Here is a 19,702-nt window from a genome sequence, read left to right as displayed (position 1 = left end):
TCCCACAGGCAAAAGAGCAGCCGATGTTCCCACCATGACGGGTCACTCGGCACGTGAAACGGGATGCGAGCCGGACAGGGCCTGCAGTCAGGACGGGAGCGGGGGGGAGCCCTACATCAGATCTGTGTGGACTGAGCAGGGAAGGAGAGGCTAAGGAAGAAAGCCCCTTACAAAGAGCCCTTCCTGTGCTCCCCAAGGTCGAACCAGTAAAGGGCTCTAAGGGACAGAGAAGGGCACGTCTGGGTCATGTTAAAGACTCTGCCCTTGTCGCTGACCAGAGCAGCCGAACCACCAAGGGTGGAAACATACACATACGAAGAAGAGGACAAGGAGAGAGGGAGAACAAGCTCCTTTGAGAGCCCAAGAGAAATCGACTCTCCTTTCCCACCCCCTCTCCCAAGTGGGGACAATGTCCCAAATGATATTTCAGGAAGTCACTTCCTCTCTGCCTTACTTGTATTCACATCGCTGACTCCTTCCCTCTCACCTGGGTTTTATTGCTGGTTTCACCTGCTCCTGGCATTCCAGGGCTCTCCCCTGCTCCACAGGGAGGTAACTTTCAGCTCAGAAAGAGATTCCTGCTGACACGAAAACTGGGAGATGATGTCCTGGGGTTTTCCCAGCCCTTTGTCAGCTGAGACCAACGACATTCGTTACAGGCGGGTCTAGAAGAACATTTCACAACTTTGTTCACGGACACCCTTCTTCCTAATGCTTAAATGTTTGACATGCAAATATCCAGCTCTCCTCCCTGAATGACCGAATCAAGATTACAGGCGTAAAACCAGGCAATGTGATAGTTTTTAAAATTTTTGACATAAGGTCTTGTTCTTCCTCCAGTTCTAGCACCACCACGAACCTGCACGATCATCTGGGTTTAAAATCCAGACACCACACTGTGAAGCTTTTCAATTCTGAATCAGCAGGGCTTCAATCTCAGCCAAGCGGGGAAAGGGCGCCCAAGAAACTCCCAAGAGAAACACAAAGATATACTAGGGCAGTTCCCAACCTCTGTAGGGAAAGTAATCCTCACCCAGGGAGACCAGGTTCCGGTAGTTCTCCACCATCACATCCCTGTACAAGGCCCTCTGGGCAGGGTTCAGGCACTCCCACTCCTCCCGAGAGAATTCGATGGCCACATCCCTGAAGGTCAACCGTTCCTGAAATAAAAACACATTTCACCAAGAGGCCATTAGGAAACTACTTATTTCATAAAAACGAGAGGAGTAGAGAGGTGTAAGGGTCCATTAGAAATGACTGCTTCAAGCTTTGCGCAGTGGCAGTATAGTAGCCAATGAGGTTTATTCGAGGCGCGATTATTGCTAATTGAAAAATGACTGCTTCAAAAGGTCCACAAAAGATCATTTTAAGCAAGTCATATATCCCTGATTTTGATTTGTTACACTTTCCCATCATAGGATTTCCTTCAGCTAAACTGAGGATTTTATAATATTGTGCCAGATAAAACACACGAATGCAAAAACATCAACAAGTGGTAAATTATATGCACGTTCTAGGTAGTATGTACTACACACAAAATGACAGCTGATTCCTACATAAGCAATAGCCTAAGTAGAGTGTTCAGGGTTGACAAAGTCTACAGTAGTGTCAGTGAAAGGTAGAAACTGCAAAATGGGAATCTCGTTAACAATAAAAGCATCTGAAGTTCTGAATACTTCCCGTATGGTACGCATTACTCTAATGCTTTATAAGCGTTAACTTGTATAAGGACACTGCATCCCGTTAAATTAGTATTTGTCCCCATCTTACATAGGACCCGACTCTGGCACAAGTACTCTAACAAACACACTCGGGTCAAACAGAGATAGTAAGCAGCAGGGCCTGCACTTGAACCAAGAGGTCAGGCTTCAGGATGGAATACATAGCGCCACGCAGTGAATGAAGTAACGCACAGGACAGTAAAAATCCACTGACAGAAGGTCTGCTAATAGAGAAAACCTGAAACAAGTTCAAGGCTGAAACATAACACATGCACACACACCATATTCCTACAGCTATTATATCACGTCTGTGTTGGTGTAGAAATAAATTTAAGGCCATGGAAAACACGTCAGACATGAAATGATGTCTTTTTTACATACAAATGATGTCTTTTTTACAATGGACTATTATTCACACACAGGTGTGGACACAAAATGCACACATTGAAAATAACTGAAATCAAAATACTAGTCTCTAAATGCATCTATTTTTGCATAAATCATCATTATCATTTTTTACTCATTTGTATTTCTGATACACTAAACATGTGCAAATTGTATTAGATGTAAATGAAATTATCAATGTCATTCTATCTAGTTTGCTTACAAAAACAACCCTATAAGAACATTTTTTTTTTTTTTTTTAAGTAATCTCTACTCCCAACATGGGGCTCAAACTCACAACTTCTAGATCAAGGGTCCCATGATCTACCCACTGAGCCAGTCATGCACCCCCTGGCAAGGTTTTTTTTTTAAAACAGTAACAAGTACTTTTGACCTCCGTTAAATACGTATAGGGAAATATAACAGCTGGAATCTGCATGCAGACAGAGGGGCTGAGGGAAGGCCCTGGGGTGAGCATGAGCCAACATGGCACGAGGGACCCTTCCGAATGTGATGAGCTTGGCCACATGGAGGTGAGGACACAGAGCACAGAACAGGAACCGAGACAGGACTTTACCTGAGAAAGAGTCATTCCTGACTCCTGGGCTTTCTTCTTCTCCCTCTTCTGGGCTTCTCTCCCAGGCAAGATGGGTTGTGAGACGTCAATCCTGAGCGTCAAATGTATGCTGTTTAGAACTGAGTCAACATTCACCTGCCTGTGCCACACTCACACACATGGGAAGATCCCCCCATGTGGGACACAGCCCTCTGCTGCCCACGGCCACAGTGCAGATTCGGGGACAGTAAACTGCTACATGGAGACCAGCATGTGAGTGTTCTGACCTCTTCCTGCAGAACTCGCTCCCCTCCTGGTGAAGCGCACACAGGAGCTGCAGCAGAGGGGATCCGGGCTGCACTAAGCCTCCCTTCAAGTCACAGACCCGCCCTGATAACCCCCTCTGCAGAGAACAGAACAGCCCCCTCACCTGTCTCCAGATTAGAGGCTGCTTTCAGTCCTCATCAATGGAGGAGCCAGCCTGGGGCTCAATGCTGGATATAGATCAGAATCACCTGGGGCACCTTCAACACCACTGATGCTGAGCCCCATTACACAAGAAATCTCTGGGGACTGGGATCATGAGGATTCCGCAAAACGCCTCAGCAATCCCATGGGCTGTCAGGGTGGAACACGACTCAGAGGAGACCAGCCCAGCAGCCCACCCACCTGTGGCTCTGCTCTCTTCTGGGACCATCCCCCATAACCAGACAGTGGAAGAGGAAGTAGCGTAGATCCACACAGAGAGGCATGACAGGCCAGAGTGCTGGGGGAGGCTGGAATGGGACACGGCAGTGTCAGAGATGGCCCCATGAGAAGGTGATATGGCAACAAACACCTGGGGAAGGAAGTCCACCACCAGCATTTGAAGAGTCAGAAAATTCTAGACAGGGATCACCCTTGGAAAGCCCTGAGGCAGTTCTGACCCTGGCCCCAAGAACAGCAGGACAATGCTGACCCTGGCCCCAAGAACAGCAAAGGAATCTGTGGGCCTCAATCCTAGTGGGAGGAGGGGATAAGCAGGGGATCAGGTCACAGAAGCAGATTAGGAATGTCTGGCGTGGTCTTCAAACACTGTTCTCCTTCAAGTGAATTTTGGAAAACACGTAGTCTTTCACCCAGATCACTGTGTTTTGTTTTGTTTTTAATTCTATCATAAATGAAAACACATACAAAGAATATGCTGTGTATTTTGAAAACATGCCAGGATGGTCACCTAAACCCCAGGAAGGACGGCACTTCTCTTAACTGGGAGGTGGAGGACTGTAGGGAACACAACTGGGGAAGTTTAGGAAGTCATGTTTGGACACTGTAAGGTGGAGATGACAGTTAGATGTCCCAGCAGAGATGTAGAGGAGATAGCTGAACAATACATTCTGGCATTCGGGATGGAGGTCTGAGATGGTGTGTGAACCCAGGAAACCTCAGGGTGTTTAAACCCTGAGATGCAGGGACATGGAAAGTCACTGGGTGTAAACAGAGAAAAGAAGAGGTCCAAGACTAGCCAATGGGGTACTCCTCCAATCAGAAAGCAGAGAGTTGAGCAAAAATCAGCAGAGGAAACTGAAGTTAACAAGTGGAGAGAAGAAAACTGAAACACACACACAGATAATAGATAAAATATGTCAATTCTGAAATGTCTGGAAAGCCATGAAAAAAATGTCTTCAAAGGAAAAATGAGTTGTCACTGTTTAATTTGTTGCTTTCAGACAGAAGAAGAGAGTCAATTACCCAGTAGATTTAGAAAATTGGAGGTCATTACTGCCTCTGACAAGGGGATGTAATGGTAGATGAGAAAGTCTGTTCGAAGGTCAAGTGTCAAATGGAAGCAAGACTGCAGAGTACAGACAAGTTTTCAGTGTTTTGCATAGAAGGGTTCTATGCATCTTTTCACTATTGTGAGTAATGCTATGAACACAGAGTACGAACACTTGTTCCGGTCCCTGTTTTCAACCTCTCTGTGTATATACACAGAAGTAAGTTTGGTGGATTATATGGTAATTCTATGTTTAATATTTTAAAACTATCTTATGATGTTAATAAGTATAAAATGCACCAGCCTTATAAACAGTAATTCTTTCTCATCTGTTCAAACAAGCAAATTTAACGTTAAGTACATTGTGGAGACACAGGTCACTGTATCACAACGGAATCACCCATGTCCCATCTAGCACCACTCATCCAGATCTCGGTTCCCCTTCTTTCTCCCTCCCAAAGATTTCTATTAATCTGTTCGTGTGTTTCTCTTTCCTGACTCTCTCCACTGTTTCTCCTTTCCCGTGATTCCCCTGGCTCCGCCCTGTTTTCTCCCCTTTTCTCTCACTACACCTGCACTTTCCGGGAAACTCTTGAAACCTACTTCACCTTCCCTTACTCTTTCGGCCCAACCTTTCGCACTGTTCCCATCTCCATAGATTTCGGCCTCTCTCTCCCCCCACCCGTGTCCTCTCTGCTCCCCAGTTCCGTTCCCTCTTTCCTGTCACACACTCTGGCTAAGCTCTCGCACTGCTGTTTCTCTCTGGGGGGTCATCCCCACCGCCTCTCTGTCCCAGCATCGTCTACCCAAAACCTTCTTCTCCTTCCCACTGTCTGCGTGAAGCGCGTCGCCCCTGTCACCCCACTTCTGTTAACCGAGGGCCCTACTATTCGGCTCCCCTTCTCCGGAGCGCCGCCCCTTCCTCCACATTTCGCTTGTTTCTTTTCTCCGCTGGCGACTTGCCCTTCCGCTCTTAGGGCCTCGTTGCAAGTCCCTCCCGCATCCTCCTCATCTCGCCGTCTCTTACGGACCCTCTCACTGCTCTTTCCTCCGCCATTCTCTCTCCGGCTCCCCACCCCCAATCCCTCGTCGACCGCAGTCACGGCCTCCACAAGGCACCCCATCCTCGCGTGAGGGACCTGCTCCGTCACTCCCCGCGACCTTCCGTCCTAAATCCCGCTCCTGAAAGCCCGCACCGAAGAAGGTGCCCTTCCTGGGACTCGGTCCCCTCACTGCACGCGGGGCTGCATGGGGACTTCTCAGGAGGTCCGCGCGGTCTGCGCGGAACCAGGGCCAGGGAGAGACGACCCCGCGCGTCTGTGGGCCGAGCCAGGCCAGGCTGAGACGCGAGGCGCACACGCCCACCTCCCTGGACTCCCACGGCGCGGGTGGGAGCGGTGCCCGGGACGGCGTGAAGCACGGAGACAGCGCGGCAGGCGGCGGGGGGGCGACAGGCGGGGACCGACTTCGACGATGGGAACCGAAAGGCCCCGGGACCCCCCCCACCCCGGGCCGGCAGCGCCGCCCTCTGGATTCTGTGCGTCTCCGCGACACGCTACTTACCGCGGTGGGAGGCGCGGGTGAAGGGACTCGAATGTGCGTAGAGACCCCAGACCTCAGGGTTGTATGCCTGGGGACTGAGGTTCTGACGCAGAAATGAGCAAGTTAAAAGCCCTCAGGAGCCGATTTGACCTTCTCTGTGGACAGCCGCTTCCGGGTCGGCAAACAGCTGCGCGTGCGCGCTGGTGCACCGGCGAGACTGTGAGGGGTGCTTCCGGTAATCGGCCGGATGCGAAGCGCTGCCCGGCCGGGGTGCTCGCTGCCTACGGGAGGGCCTGACTGGGGCGCCTCCGGCTGCCGGGGGAAGCCTGTACTGGCCAGGCCTTCGCCCTGAATTCTGCGGGCGGGATGGGGTTTAGTTTCGGAGAAGAACTTCCGGCAATGAGAGGGAAACGGATATGATCTTTGGGTCCAGGGCGGGGGCAGGGCCGAATGGGTCGGAAACGGCGTAGAGCTTCCGGCGACGGGCGCGCGGGAAGGGTCGCCATGTCTGCGCCGTCGGAGTCGAGGCCACGGCCGTTGGGCGGAGCCTGGCTAGGGCGTGGACCGGGAGATTCCGGCGTTCAGGGAGCCCAAACGACCAGGGTCTGGAGCCTGGGGACTCTACCAGGACCTCGTGCGGGATCTGGATGGAGCCTGGTTTCCTCTGCTTCTGCTCCCACTACGTGGTTTTGGAATTTTCATCCCTGCCAATTTCTGCCGCGTCCTGTGGAGCAGGACTGCTGCCTGCCCATTTAAGTTGATGTTTTCCAAAGTTGGAGGTAAAGGATGGAGTTTTGTGGGCCCTTCGTGTTGAACGCTAACGTGGTTACATTCTATTAAGGTGAAAGTGGCGTTCCTGAAAAACCATTTTACGACAAGGAGCAAATCTTGGCAAGGATGTGGAGAAAAAGGAATCCTCCTGCACTGTGTGCAGGAATTCAAACTGGTGCGGACATTGTGGAAGACAGTATGGAGGTTCCTCAAGTAAAAGTAACTACCTTCCAACCAGTAATGGAATTACTTCGTATTTACCCAAAGAATATAAAAAACACTAATTCAAGAGGATATTTGCACCCCTATGTTTACTGTAGCGTTATTTATAATAACCAAATTATGAAGCAGTGAAGTATCAGTTGATAGAGGAATAAAGGAGATGTGTGTGTGTGTGTGTGTGTGTGTGTGTGTGTGTGTGTATACATATACATAGACAACCACAATGGAGTGTTTCTCTGCCATTAAACAGTGAAATCTTGCCATGTGTAACAACAGTGTTGGATCCAGAGGGTATCATGCTAATCGATGTAAGTCAGACAAACACGGTAAGATTCAGTCATATGTGGCATCTAAGAAACAAAATAAATGAACAAAGGAAAAAGGAACGATAAACCAATTTAGGACTTTAAACTATAATACACACTGAAGGTTGCGAGAGGGGAGGTCCATGGGGGAGAGGGGAGGGGAGAAATAGTTGATGGGGATTAAGAGCACACTTACCATGATGAGCACTGTATATACAATTGATGAATCATTATATGGTATACCTGAAACTAGTATAACACTGAATGTTAACTATATTTGGTATTTAAATAAAAAACTTGAGGCGCCTGGGTCGCTTAGTGAGTTAAGTGTCTGCATTTGGCTCAGGTGGTGATCCTGGAGTCCTGGGATCCAGACCCATGTCAGACTCCTGGCTCAGTGGGGAGTCTGCTTCCCCTTCTCCTTCTGCCTCCCCACCCCTGCAGTGTGTGTTCTCCCTCTCTCAAATAAACAAACAATGCAATGCAAAAAAAAAAAAAAAAAAAATCCTTATTTAGAGATAGACATGCACATCCTGCGACAGGTGTAAAGTACTGAGTGGTCTGGGACTAGGTTCCTCTGTGGGGAGGGATGTGGGGCCATGGGTGGATCCAGGAATGTCTCCTGCATTAGAATGTAAGCAATTGAAGAAAGGAGTGCACCTGTCTTTGTAGGGGATGCAAACTTAAATGTGAAATGTGCTATTATTGGCCAGCATTTTTCAGAATGTCATTTCTATTTCTAGCCCCATTTATCATGTACTCAATCCTATGCTCATTTTTAGAGCCATTCATAGGCACAAGACCTGGTGTGTGGGAGATGGGGTTTGAGACCTGTGATATATAGGTCATCATTAACTGCTGAAAATTATTTTTTTAAAATACAGATCTAACTTCAATTGTTCTTTTTTTTTTTTAAAGATTTATTTACTTATTTATTTGAGAGAGCGAGATCACAAGTAGGCAGAGAGGCAGGCAGAGAGAGAGAGAAGGGGAGAAGCAGGCTCCCTGCTGATGTGGGGCTCGATCCCAGGACCCTGAGAGCATGACCTGAGCCGAGGGCAGAGGCTTAACCCACTGAGCCACCCAGGCACCCCTGAATTGTTCTTTATGTTTGTTGATGTATTCCACACTTGAGGTGACTGATAAACTCAACTTGAGATAAACCTTTGTGACACCATAATTAAATTCTCAGTAATTTCTAAATATAATTACAAATTCACTTTCGTCTTTTTATGGACATTTTTTTCTGTATTGAGAAAGTTAAGACTTGGGTACATAAAACCTGGGGCACCTGGGTGGCTCAGATGGTTAAATCTTTACCTTCGGCTTGGGTCAGGATCCCAGTGTCCTCAGATCAAGCCCTACATTGGCTCCTGGCTTAATGGGGAGCCTGCTTCTCCCTCTGCCTCTCCCTCTGCTCATTCTCTGTGTATCTCTCTCAAAAGAATAAAATCTGAAAGAAACATTAAAAAAAAAAACCATTTTGGGGCAGGGGCATGAAAACGCACAATAGAAAAAGCACATACTGTTTGGGCTGTGTAGCAGAACCCAGTGAACGCATTGTTTAAAATGAAAAATTCCAGACACTTCCTAATTCTTTTGGTACTAAGTGACCTATTAAATTTACTTTTATCCAAAGTAATTAACATTTTCATAATGTCTTTTTTTTCAAGATTTTATTTACTTTTTTGACAGAAATCACAAGTAGGCAGAGAGGCAGGCAGAGAGAGAGAGAGAGGAGGAAGCAGGCTCCCTAATGAGCAGGGAGCCCAATGGGGGGGCTCAATCTCAGGACCCTGGGATCATGACCTGAGCTGAAGGCAGAGGCTTTAATCCACTGAGCCACCCAAGCACCCAGCATTTTTGTTTTTCTATTTCTAAATGTTCTGTCAGGTGTAGATTACAATCCTGCTCAAGTATACTTGATTATAGACTGACGGATATTGCCTTAAAGATTATTGAAGGTATAAATCAGACCTTTGGAAAATTGAGTTAATATCCACATGTTTCCCTAAAATCTATATATAGTAAGAATTTATGAGATAAAGGCATTTTGGATAAAAAAGCTTTTAATATATTAAATTTGTAAGGTTTCACTTCTGTATACATTATGTGGTGTTTCATAAGTTTTAAGCACTGCTTATAGCTTCTGATGTTTATAATATTTGAATTACTTAACATTTACTAAGGCTTGAGTATCATTACTTGTAAAATTCTTAGGTTTTCATTCCAAAAGTAATATTGTGGTGATCTCACAAGGATTGAATTTTGGGTGAAAATGTTGCCACATATATTTTAAGATTTCTCTGAGGTATTTATTTATGGATGTTTAATAATGTTTGATTTGGTTAAATACAGTGCTCCACTATATATAACTTTAAGATCTCCCCAGTAAGAATCTCTGATTATTGAAGATTCATCCTATCTAAAGACTTTCCAAGTTCATTACTTTTGCCGTTTCTTTGTAATACGTAGAACTATATTTTGTTATCAACAAAGAAGGGACCAAAACTTTCCTACCTTTATGCAAATGTTGGTTTTGACACTAGGCAGGATTCTTTCAGGTTGTGAAACTAAGAAGCCATTTGGATAGACTTCTTTGCTTGATTACATTTACAATGTGTATCCTGTTTTAAATGTCTGCACATAACCTAGATATTACTGAAAGAGAATCCAATCCTATTACCAAATCATTCCGTGCATTTGTTTCCTGCACGTTAAAAAAAAAAAAATACAGTGCTGGGGATAGATGAGGACCTTCAGAAGGTAATTATGTCGATTATGCTGTATCATGTAATATTGCCTACTAGGCAAGTTGCATGAAAGGGGTTTCACACGTGGACTCCCATGATCACAAGCAAGTAAGTGACTTGTAGAACTTTCATTAAACTCTCAACAGTTGGGGAGAAGGCAATTATATCTGAAAGTCATGGATCCATTGGGGAATTTTGCTGCCTGTGAAATTCCTGCATTGCAAAGCTTTCCGTCATGTTACGTTCCCTATGAATTAATTCTCTTTCCCATGACAACCCCAGGCTATACAGCAGTTGTGGAATTACATCAGCCATGTGAGGAAAAGGGATACAGGAAAAATTAGTCAGGTTTGTCTAAGAAATAGCAGGTACCATGTTACCTTCTGCCCCCCGCCCCACCCCAGGCAAACCCTCCGGAAAGGACAAACACCTACAATATTAAGAATCGGTGCTGCAAGGATAGTTAACTCTATTCCTTACAAATCTAGGGGTAGACACTACTACTTCCATTCTAAGGAGGACTATGAAGCACCGTTTTGAGTGATTTCAGTAACTTTGCATCCTGTTTAGCAGCAGACTGGGGACTTAAACCTACAGGGGGTGGTAAAAAATCCTATCGTGATCAACACAATATACGGGAATAGGTGGCTGATGATGTTCTTCCCATAATCTAGATCTACATTTAGCTGGTATGCTATTTATAATTCTGTCTGTGACCAGGTTCCATTTATGTGTAAAGATTTATTCTATATGGCAATACCAATTATGCATAAATCTTCTGAGTTTTGTTTTTTTTTTTTAAAGACTTATTTAGAAGGAAAAAGAGACTGCAGTGGGGAGAAGCAGAGGGAGAAGAGAGCCTTAAGCTGACTCCACACTGAGTGCAGAGCCAGATGCAGGGCTTGATCTCATAACCCTGAGACCACGACCTGAGCTGAAACCAAGGGTCAGATGCTTAACTGACTGCCCCACCCAGGCACCCCAGCTTCTGAGATCTTAATAAACTGCAGATACTCTGGTTGCTACAAAGTACAATAGGAATCTGCCCCATAACCAAGTTGGACTTAATAACTGCAAGATTTGCTTGATATTAGTACTGTAACAGAGAGTCCTTTCTTTTTATTCCAGGAACAAGACAAAGTGGCTACAAGACTACAGCATTGAACAATTTTATGATGCCCAAAGTATGGCAGATAAAATACAGTATGATAGCAAGGCAGAAGGATACAAAGTTAACGATCACAAGTTAACTGCCTTCCTAGGTACCAGAAATAAACAAGCAAAGTAAAAATTAAAGACAAAATACCATTTACATTAGGACCAAAACAAAAGGAACCATCACAGACACTTGTGGCAATTCATGAAAGGTCTGTAATGAAGACATGTCATTAACAGATTTTCAATCACGAGTCCAAAGTCCATAATCAAATAATTTCATCAAGAAACAGAAAATTAAAAGATCATATAGACTGAACAAGCTGAAACAGGTTGTTCCACAGATATCCCTGCTCCTTTGACACCCTTCATCTCATGAATTTTAAAACATTTTGACTTTTAATTTTCCTGCAGGTTTAACACTTGATTTAATTAATCTTCAAAAATTAGACTTAGTTCATACTACTAGAAGTCTCTGATTGTACATTGCAGGTTAACATTGCTTAAGCAATGTACCAGCACTCATTATATTAGTAGGGTTTTCTTGTGAAATCTTTGGTGAATCCTGAGGACAGGCCATGGCATGAAAGCTGTGCTACATTCTTTGGTGAGGTTTCTTTGCACTATGAATTCCCTTATGACTCCAAAGGTGAGAATATTTAACAAAAGCCTTACCACAGGCTTTACATCTATATCTTCACTCTATGTATATTCTGGTATCAAGCTTGAACAGCGCTTAAAGGATCTGCCATATTCGTGACATTTGTAAGGTTCCTCTCTGTTATGAATTCTCTCATGACTCCAAAGGTATAAATATTTAATAAAGGTCTTACCACTTTATATTTGTATCTTCTATGTGTATTATGGTGTTTATTGATGCTTGAGTAGTGCTTAAAGGCTTTGCCACATTCGTGACATTTATAAGGTTTCTCCCCAGCATGAATTCTTTGGTGAACAGTGAGGCTTGCATTCTGACTAAAGGCCTTGTCACATATATTACATTTATAGGGTTTCTCCCCATCATGCACTCTCTTATGTTGAGTAAGATTTGAACTCCTGATAAAGGCTTTGCCACACTCATTACATTTGTAAGGTTTCTCTCCAGTATGAATTCTCTCATGACTCCAAAGGTATGACCATGTGGTAAAATCCTTACCACGGTGATTACATTTGTAAGGTTTCTCTCCAGAATGGATTCTCTTATGTTGAGCAAGATTTGAACCACTAGAAAAGGCTTTGTCACACTCAGTACACTTATAAGGCTTCTCTCCAGTATGAATCCGCTCATGACCCCAAAGCTGTGAAGGTATCATAAAATTCTTACCACATACATTACATCGAAATGGTTTCTCTCTAGTATGAATTCTCTTATGAATACAAAGGTGTGAATGTGTGGCAAAATCCTTGCCACATTGATTACATTTGTAAGGTTTCTGTCCGGAATGGAAATTCTTATGTTGAGTAAGATATGAACCATCAGAAAAGGTTTTGCCACACTCATTACATTTGTAAGGCTTCTCTCCTGTATGAATTCGCTCATGACCCCAGAGATGTGACCGTGTGGCAAAATCTTTACCACAGATATTACATTTATATGTTTTCTCTCCAGTATGGATTCTCTGATGCCTTGTATGGTTTGAGAACCTCTTAAAGGCTTTGCCACACTCATTACTATTGTAAGGTTTCTGCTCAGAATGAATTCTTTGATGAGTAGCTAAGGTTGAACAATGGCTAAAAGCCTTCCCATACTCATTATATTTGTAAGGATTTTCTCTATTGAGTACTCTCTGGTGGTGTGTCCGTAATGAAGGATGCATAAGAACCTTCCCATATTTATTAAAAATATTAAAAATTTATTTTAAAAAATCTAAAAGGAATTTTTTGAAGTGAAACTGAAGTCTTTCTGGTAGACTTCTCAGCTTGATTACTTTCATGAATTTCCTCTTGGGTTTGAAATCTCTGTAGCTCAGCCAGATGTGAATGAAAGCTTAATCCAAGCCTATTGTCCAAACAGTCTCTGTACTTGCTTCCTGAAGAGCCTGCCTTGTTTTTTAGTGCCTTATTTGTCGTATCATGTTTGTAATATTCAGAGGTACTTCTTCCTATGGAAACATTATGCTTTACAGGAAAATGATTACAGAATTTATGATGTTGTTGATGTTTTCTATAGGTGAGATTTTTGTAATGGGTTGCAGTGTCTTCATAACCTTTTCCTTCATAAAGCCACTGAGTCTCAAATTTGTTTACATCTTGGACCCTCCTCAAATCAAAATCATTAAACTTATGAATTATGTGTCTTTCCAAAATTAATGTTTGGAATAATTCTCCATTATTAATGTCTTCTTTTGGTGGTAATTCTTTGCTCATACATCTAGTAGAGATCTCTGTAAGATATAAAGAATCATAAGCTTCCTATTAACCAGAGTTTGAAGATAGATATATATATTTTTTAAAGATTTTATTTATTTATTTATTTGAGAGAGAGAGCAGGAGCAAGGAGAAGGTCAGAGGGAGAAGCAGACTCCCCATAGAGCTGGGAGCCCGATGCGGGACTCGATCCCGGGACTCCGGGATCATGACCTGAGCCGAAGGCAGTCGTCCAACCAACTGAGCCACCCAGGCGTCCCGAAGATAGATATTTTTTAATAAAAAAATATTATGCCAAAAAAATATTACACCAAAAATTAAACTCCTAATTATAGAGCTATTACATTTGTCAACCATGGTATGCAAGTGAATAGAAATTCAAAGAACATAAAATTTCTCAATAAAGAAAGTCTGATTACAGGCAGTTCAAATTATTTTCAGGGAAGCTTACTTATAAATGTTCTGTGATCAAAAATTATGACAGCCCTGGAAACTTAGGAATTCTCTACAGGTACCCCAAAGATCATAGCACCCTAGGGGAGGCAGAAAGGCAGCTCTTATTTCAAAGAAAAATACACACCAAATTCAATTACCAAATACTTATTGTACACAACATTAAAACAAAGCTTTAAGAGTAACAAAATATTCTTCTGAATACTTGCTATAAAACTGCATCCATGCAGAATAGGCATACTGCAATGGTAATAATCTGTGTTCTGTACTTATATTCCATAATACGTGCTACAATTATCTATTAACAATGAAAAAAACAAACATTTTAGTAACTCTAAATTCAGCAATTAAAGAATATGTATATTTGTAAGAAATATATATAGACATTAGAATTTTTAAAAATTCACCTATACGGGGCGCCTGGGTGGCTCAGTGGGTTAAAGCCTCTGCCTTGGGCTCAGGTCATGATCCCAGGTGCTGGGATCGAGCCCCGCATAGGGCTCTCTGCTCAGCAGGGAGCCTGCTCCCCCCACTCTACCTGCCTCTCTGCCTACTTGTGATCTCTGTCTGTCAAATAAATAAATAAAATCTTTAAAAAAAAAAAAAGAAAGAAATTGTCTACCATATTTCTTCCAATATTCCTTCTGCCTCCTTCTCTCCTTTCTTTTTGGGGCTCCCGTGGTTCATGTGTTGGCCCACATGATGTTCTCTTCCAGGACTGTTAGACTCTGTTCATTTATACTCAGTCTTTTCCTTTGTGCTCCTCAGACACGGTAATTTCAACTGACCTCCTTCCCAGTTTGCTGAGTCTTACTCCATCTTATTAGACCTTATTAGACTGTATATTATATATAACCTTAAGGGTCATATGACCGAGAGCAAGGAATAACTTCTAAGGCAGTATTATCAGTAGCATTTAATGGCAGAAAGTCTATTTCCCAGTGCCAGAAGATGTGTGTGCTGAAGTGATCACCATAAGAAACAACAACAGCCAGAGAACTACAGAACACCTGAGAACATAAACTTAGATTTTAGGTATTAGTGTAGCATACCAAGAGTTACACAGTAATCTCGACACAGAAATGATTTAACAATAAATCTGAATTGAACTTTATTTTTTTTAAAGATTTTTTATTTTATTTATTTGAGAGAGAATGAGTGAGAGAGAGCATGAGAGAGGAGAGGGTCAAAGGGAGAAGCAGACTCCCCAAGGAGCTGGGAGCCCGATATGGGACAATACTGGAAGTCCGGGATCATGATCTGAGCCAAAGGCAGTCGCCCAACCAACTGATCAAATGAGAAAGGTTATTTGTCAATCAGCAGGTACTAACTCAAGCAAAACAGATATAGAGGGACGCCTGGGTGGCTCAGTTGGTTGGACGACTGCCTTCGGCTCAGGTCATGATCCCGGAGTCCCAGGATCGAGTCCCACATCGGGCTCCCAGCTCCATGGGGAGTCTGCTTCTCCCTCTGACCTTCTCCTAGCTCATGCTCTCTCTCACTGTCTCTCTCTCAAATAAATAAATAAAATCTTTAAAAAAAAAAAAAAAACAGATATAGAGAGGATAACTATGACCACAGTTTCACCAAATTCCAGAGGTTATATAGATTTTTGGACAAAGCCTCCTCCTCCATATCACTCAGCACTCAGGAAAGAAACCTTGTAAAACACACGAAAAAACATTCATTCCCTGATCAAACAATTCCCTAATAAGACAAAAAACACTGAATGAGTGTCATCAAAAACACACAGCCAGGGGCGCTGGTGGTTAGGCGACTGCCTCCAGCTGGGGTCATGATCCTGGAATTCGAGGACTGAGTTCCCACTGGGATACCTGCTGAGCAGGGATCGGCTTCTCCCTCTGACCCTCCCCACTCTCAGGTCCTCTCTCTCATTCTCTCTTTTTCAAATAAGTAAATAAAATCTTTAAAAATAACAAAATTAAAAATTTTGTTCATGCCAAATCAAGGGGGATGATCCTTCGTGTACTCCAACAACACTGCCACCATGTCCTCGAGAGACATTTCTGTGACACACCAAGAACCGGAAGGACAACTGGAGCCACAAGCCAAGCTCTCACGCTATACTCAATGTCGGCATTCTGGAACATGCTGACCACTCTACTCAGGTGCTTCAGGGCCCATGTTTCTACTTAGTAGGATGACGCTGTGACATGTAAATAACTGACCTCCATCCAGAATGTTCGTTCACCCAGTAAAACTCCTCATGGGAGAGCTCACAAGTTGTCTAGCACCTAAAGGCTGGTTATCACAGCAGAAAATGAGGATAAAATTCCAGACACTGAGGAACTGTATTTCAAAACCAAGAAAATTTCAGAGGCAAAACCAAACAAACGTAGGAGACCAGGAAATCAGCCACAGTCAAGGGCTTCCCACACTCTCAGACTAAGGAGATGCTGCACGAGGGAGACACACAAAAGGCAGGAAATAAGGAAGGGGGTCTGATTTTGTGGACTGCTCAAACACGGCCTGGGGTCTGCCTACAGATTCCAGGCTGAGGGCCCAAAGCCTGAGATACAGTCCCCTTGAAGGACTGGGAATCAAAGGTTTTCCCTGCCCTCTCTCTACACAGCACTGCCGAACAGCAATGTCAAAACACCCCCTCTACTCCCGGTACACGTGCCCCTGCAGGGCAAAGTGGAAAGGAGGATACGGAGGATATGGTGGAGGCACGAACAGCCAGAGGGCTTCGGACAGCCCATGCTCCTGCCCGGAGTCCCACAGGCAAAAGAGCAGCCGATGTTCCCACCATGACGGGTCACTCGGCACGTGAAACGGGATGCGAGCCGGACAGGGCCTGCAGTCAGGACGGGAGCGGGGGGGAGCCCTACATCAGATCTGTGTGGACTGAGCAGGGAAGGAGAGGCTAAGGAAGAAAGCCCCTTACAAAGAGCCCTTCCTGTGCTCCCCAAGGTCGAACCAGTAAAGGGCTCTAAGGGACAGAGAAGGGCACGTCTGGGTCATGTTAAAGACTCTGCCCTTGTCGCTGACCAGAGCAGCCGAACCACCAAGGGTGGAAACATACACATACGAAGAAGAGGACAAGGAGAGAGGGAGAACAAGCTCCTTTGAGAGCCCAAGAGAAATCGACTCTCCTTTCCCATCCCCTCTCCCAAGTGGGGACAATGTCCCAAATGATATTTCAGGAAGTCACTTCCTCTCTGCCTTACTTGTGTTCACATCGCTGACTCCTTCCCTCTCACCTGGGTTTTATTGCTGGTTTCACCCGCTCCTGGCATTCCAGGGCTCTCCCCTGCTCCACAGGGAGGTAACTTTCAGCTCAGAAAGAGATTCCTGCTGACACGAAAACTGGGAGATGATGTCCTGGGGTTTTCCCAGCCCTTTGTCAGCTGAGACCAACGACATTCGTTACAGGCGGGTCTAGAAGAACATTTCACAACTTTGTTCACGGACACCCTTCTTCCTAATGCTTAAATGTTTGACATGCAAATATCCAGCTCTCCTCCCTGAATGACTGAATCAAGATTACAAGCGTAAAGCCAGGCAATGTGATAGTTTAAAAAAAAAAATTTTTTTTAAGATTTTATTTATTTATTTGACAGACAGAGATCACAAGTAGGCAGAGAGGCAGGCAGAGAGAGAAAGAGGAGGAGGCAGGCTCCCCGTGGAGCAGAGAGCCCGATGTGGAGCTCGATCCCAGGACCCTGGGATCATGACCTGAGCCGAAGGCAGAGGCTTTAACCCACTGAGCCACCCAGGTGCCCCTAAAAAATTTTTGATGTAAGGTCTTGTTCTTCCTCCAGTTCTAGCACCACCACGAACTTGCACGATCATCTGGGTTTAAAATCCAGACACCACACTGTGAAGCTTTTCAATTCTGAATCAGCAGGGCTTCAATCTCAGCCAAGCGGGGAAAGGGCGCCCAAGAAACCCCCAAGAGAAACACAAAGATTTACTAGGGCAGTTCCCAACCTCTGTAGGGAAAGTAATCCTCACCCAGGGAGACCAGGTTCCGGTAGTTCTCCACCATCACGTCCCTGTACAAGGCCCTCTGGGCAGGGCCCAGGCACTCCCACTCCTCCTGAGAGAATTTGATGGCCACATCCCTGAAAGTCAACCATTCCTGAAGTGAAAGTACATTTCACCAAGAGGCCATCAGAAGAGTACTTATTTCACAAAAATCAGAGAAGGAAAGAGGCAGAGCAGTCAGTGAGAATTGAATAATCAGATAAATACATTAAAGATCATTTTGAGCAAGTCCTATATTCCCAGTATTGATTTGTTACACTTTTCTACCAGGGAATTTCCATCAGCTAAACTATTGAATTTTGTAATATTATGCCAGATAAAATACACAAATGAAAAAAATCAACAAACATACAAGACTATATGTAAGTTCTAAAAATTGTGTTGTATACACACCGCTGTATGACAGCTAATCTGCATGAGCTCGACCATGAACAATGTCTTCCAGGATGACCAAATGCAGAGGAGTGTCAATGAAAGGTGAAAACTGGAAAAATGGAAAGCTGATGATAACCAAACCGACAAAGTTTTGAACACTCCCCAAATGGTCAGTATTACCCTCATGCTTTACAAGTGTTAACGTGTTTAAAAACATAGCACCCCATTAAGTTAGTATTTGTTTCCCTCTTACACAGGACCCGACTCTCACACTCTAAGGAATGTGCCTCTGGTCAGACAGGTAATACTCAGCACAGCCTCCACCTGAACCAAGTGGTCAGACTTTAGGATAGACCCCGTAACAACCAGACAGTAAAGTAATGGATACAAGAGTAAAAGTCTTTTGACAGAGAGTTTGCTAATGGAGAAAACCTGAAACAAATTCAAGGCTGAAACATAAGCCTGGATAAAAGGTTAATATAGAAGCATGCACACACACATGCATAAACATACAGTTAGTGTTCTTACTTCTCTTAGCTTATTCGTGTAGTGGTGTAGAAAAAATTTTAGGCCACGAAAAATATTTCAAACATACTTTCAAAGTTAAAAGGTATTTATGAAATGACATCTTTTTTACACACTACAGACTCCTGCCCATAAACATGTGTGCACATGTGAACACACGCACTGAAAGTAACTGAAATCAAAGTTGGAATCTCTAAATGACATCTGTTTTTAGAATAAATCTTCGTTATCTCTCGGTTTTTACTCATGTGCATTTCAGTATCTCGGGTACAATAAATGTAAATAAATTGTATTAAATGTAAATAAAATCGTCAATGCTATTCTATTTAGCCTGCTTACAAAAACAACCCTGCAAGAATTTTTTTCTGAAATAACAACATTTAACTTCGATCATTAAATACATACACGGAAGTGTCTGAGCTGGAATCTGCATGCAGACAGAGGGGCTGAGGGAAGGCCCTGGGGTGAGCATGAGCCAACATGGCACGAGGGACCCTTCCGAATGCGATGAGCTTGGCCACATGGAGGTGAGGACACAGAGCACAGAACAGGAACCGAGACAGGACTTTACCTGAGAAAGAGTCATTCCTGACTCCTGGGCTTTCTTCTTCTCCCTCTTCTGGGCTTCTCTCCCAGGCAAGATGGGTTGTGAGACGTCAATCCTGAGCGTCAAATGTATGCTGTTTAGAACTGAGTCAACATTCACCTGCCTGTGCCACACTCACACACATGGGAAGATGCCCCCATGTGGGACACAGCCCTCTGCTGCCCACGGCCACAGTGCGGATTCGGGGACAGTAAACTGC

General features: G+C 44.2%; 2 protein-coding genes and 1 pseudogene across 2 annotated transcripts in view; 1 reads left to right on the top strand and 2 right to left on the bottom strand.

The window, feature by feature from the left end:
* The window catches only part of LOC125088574 (zinc finger protein 677-like), a 37,802-nt gene that overhangs the window by 10,120 nt on the left and 7,980 nt on the right, over positions 1-19,702 (bottom strand). The window contains 6 exon segments of the mRNA XM_047709776.1: positions 1,034-1,160; positions 2,683-2,773; positions 5,981-6,032; positions 6,145-6,511; positions 11,874-11,998; positions 12,001-13,009. Of these exon segments, the coding sequence (XP_047565732.1) occupies positions 1,034-1,160; positions 2,683-2,773; positions 5,981-6,032; positions 6,145-6,511; positions 11,874-11,998; positions 12,001-12,982 (1,744 nt within the window). The 5' untranslated portion in view covers positions 12,983-13,009.
* Positions 1,266-1,396, top strand: LOC125090104 (uncharacterized; annotated as a pseudogene).
* Positions 13,006-19,308, bottom strand: LOC125088906 (zinc finger protein 677-like). Its single transcript, XM_047710528.1, has 3 exons — positions 18,390-19,308; positions 17,964-18,090; positions 13,006-13,549 (listed from the first exon to the last, which is right to left on the bottom strand). The coding sequence occupies exons 1-3, from the start codon at positions 18,555-18,557 to the stop codon at positions 13,011-13,013; spliced, it is 834 nt and encodes a 277-aa protein (XP_047566484.1). The 5' UTR covers positions 18,558-19,308; the 3' UTR covers positions 13,006-13,010.

Source organism: Lutra lutra, chromosome 17 (genome assembly GCF_902655055.1).
Source record: "Lutra lutra chromosome 17, mLutLut1.2, whole genome shotgun sequence".
Lineage (NCBI taxonomy): Eukaryota > Metazoa > Chordata > Mammalia > Carnivora > Mustelidae > Lutra > Lutra lutra.
The sequence above is the reverse complement of the archived record's forward strand: the minus strand, read 5'-3'. Positions and strand labels throughout refer to the sequence as shown.

Coding starts and splice junctions, on each gene's coding strand:
- LOC125088906 (XM_047710528.1), bottom strand. CDS start 18,557: ATGAGGGTAATACTGACCATTTGGGGAGTGTTCAAAACTTTGTCGGTT. Junction 18,091..18,389: donor AGATTAGCTGTCATACAGCG/GTGTGTATACAA, acceptor CTTTCACTTCAG/GAATGGTTGACTTTCAGGGA. Junction 13,550..17,963: donor CCGGAACCTGGTCTCCCTGG/GTGAGGATTACT, acceptor TATATCTTACAG/AGATCTCTACTAGATGTATG.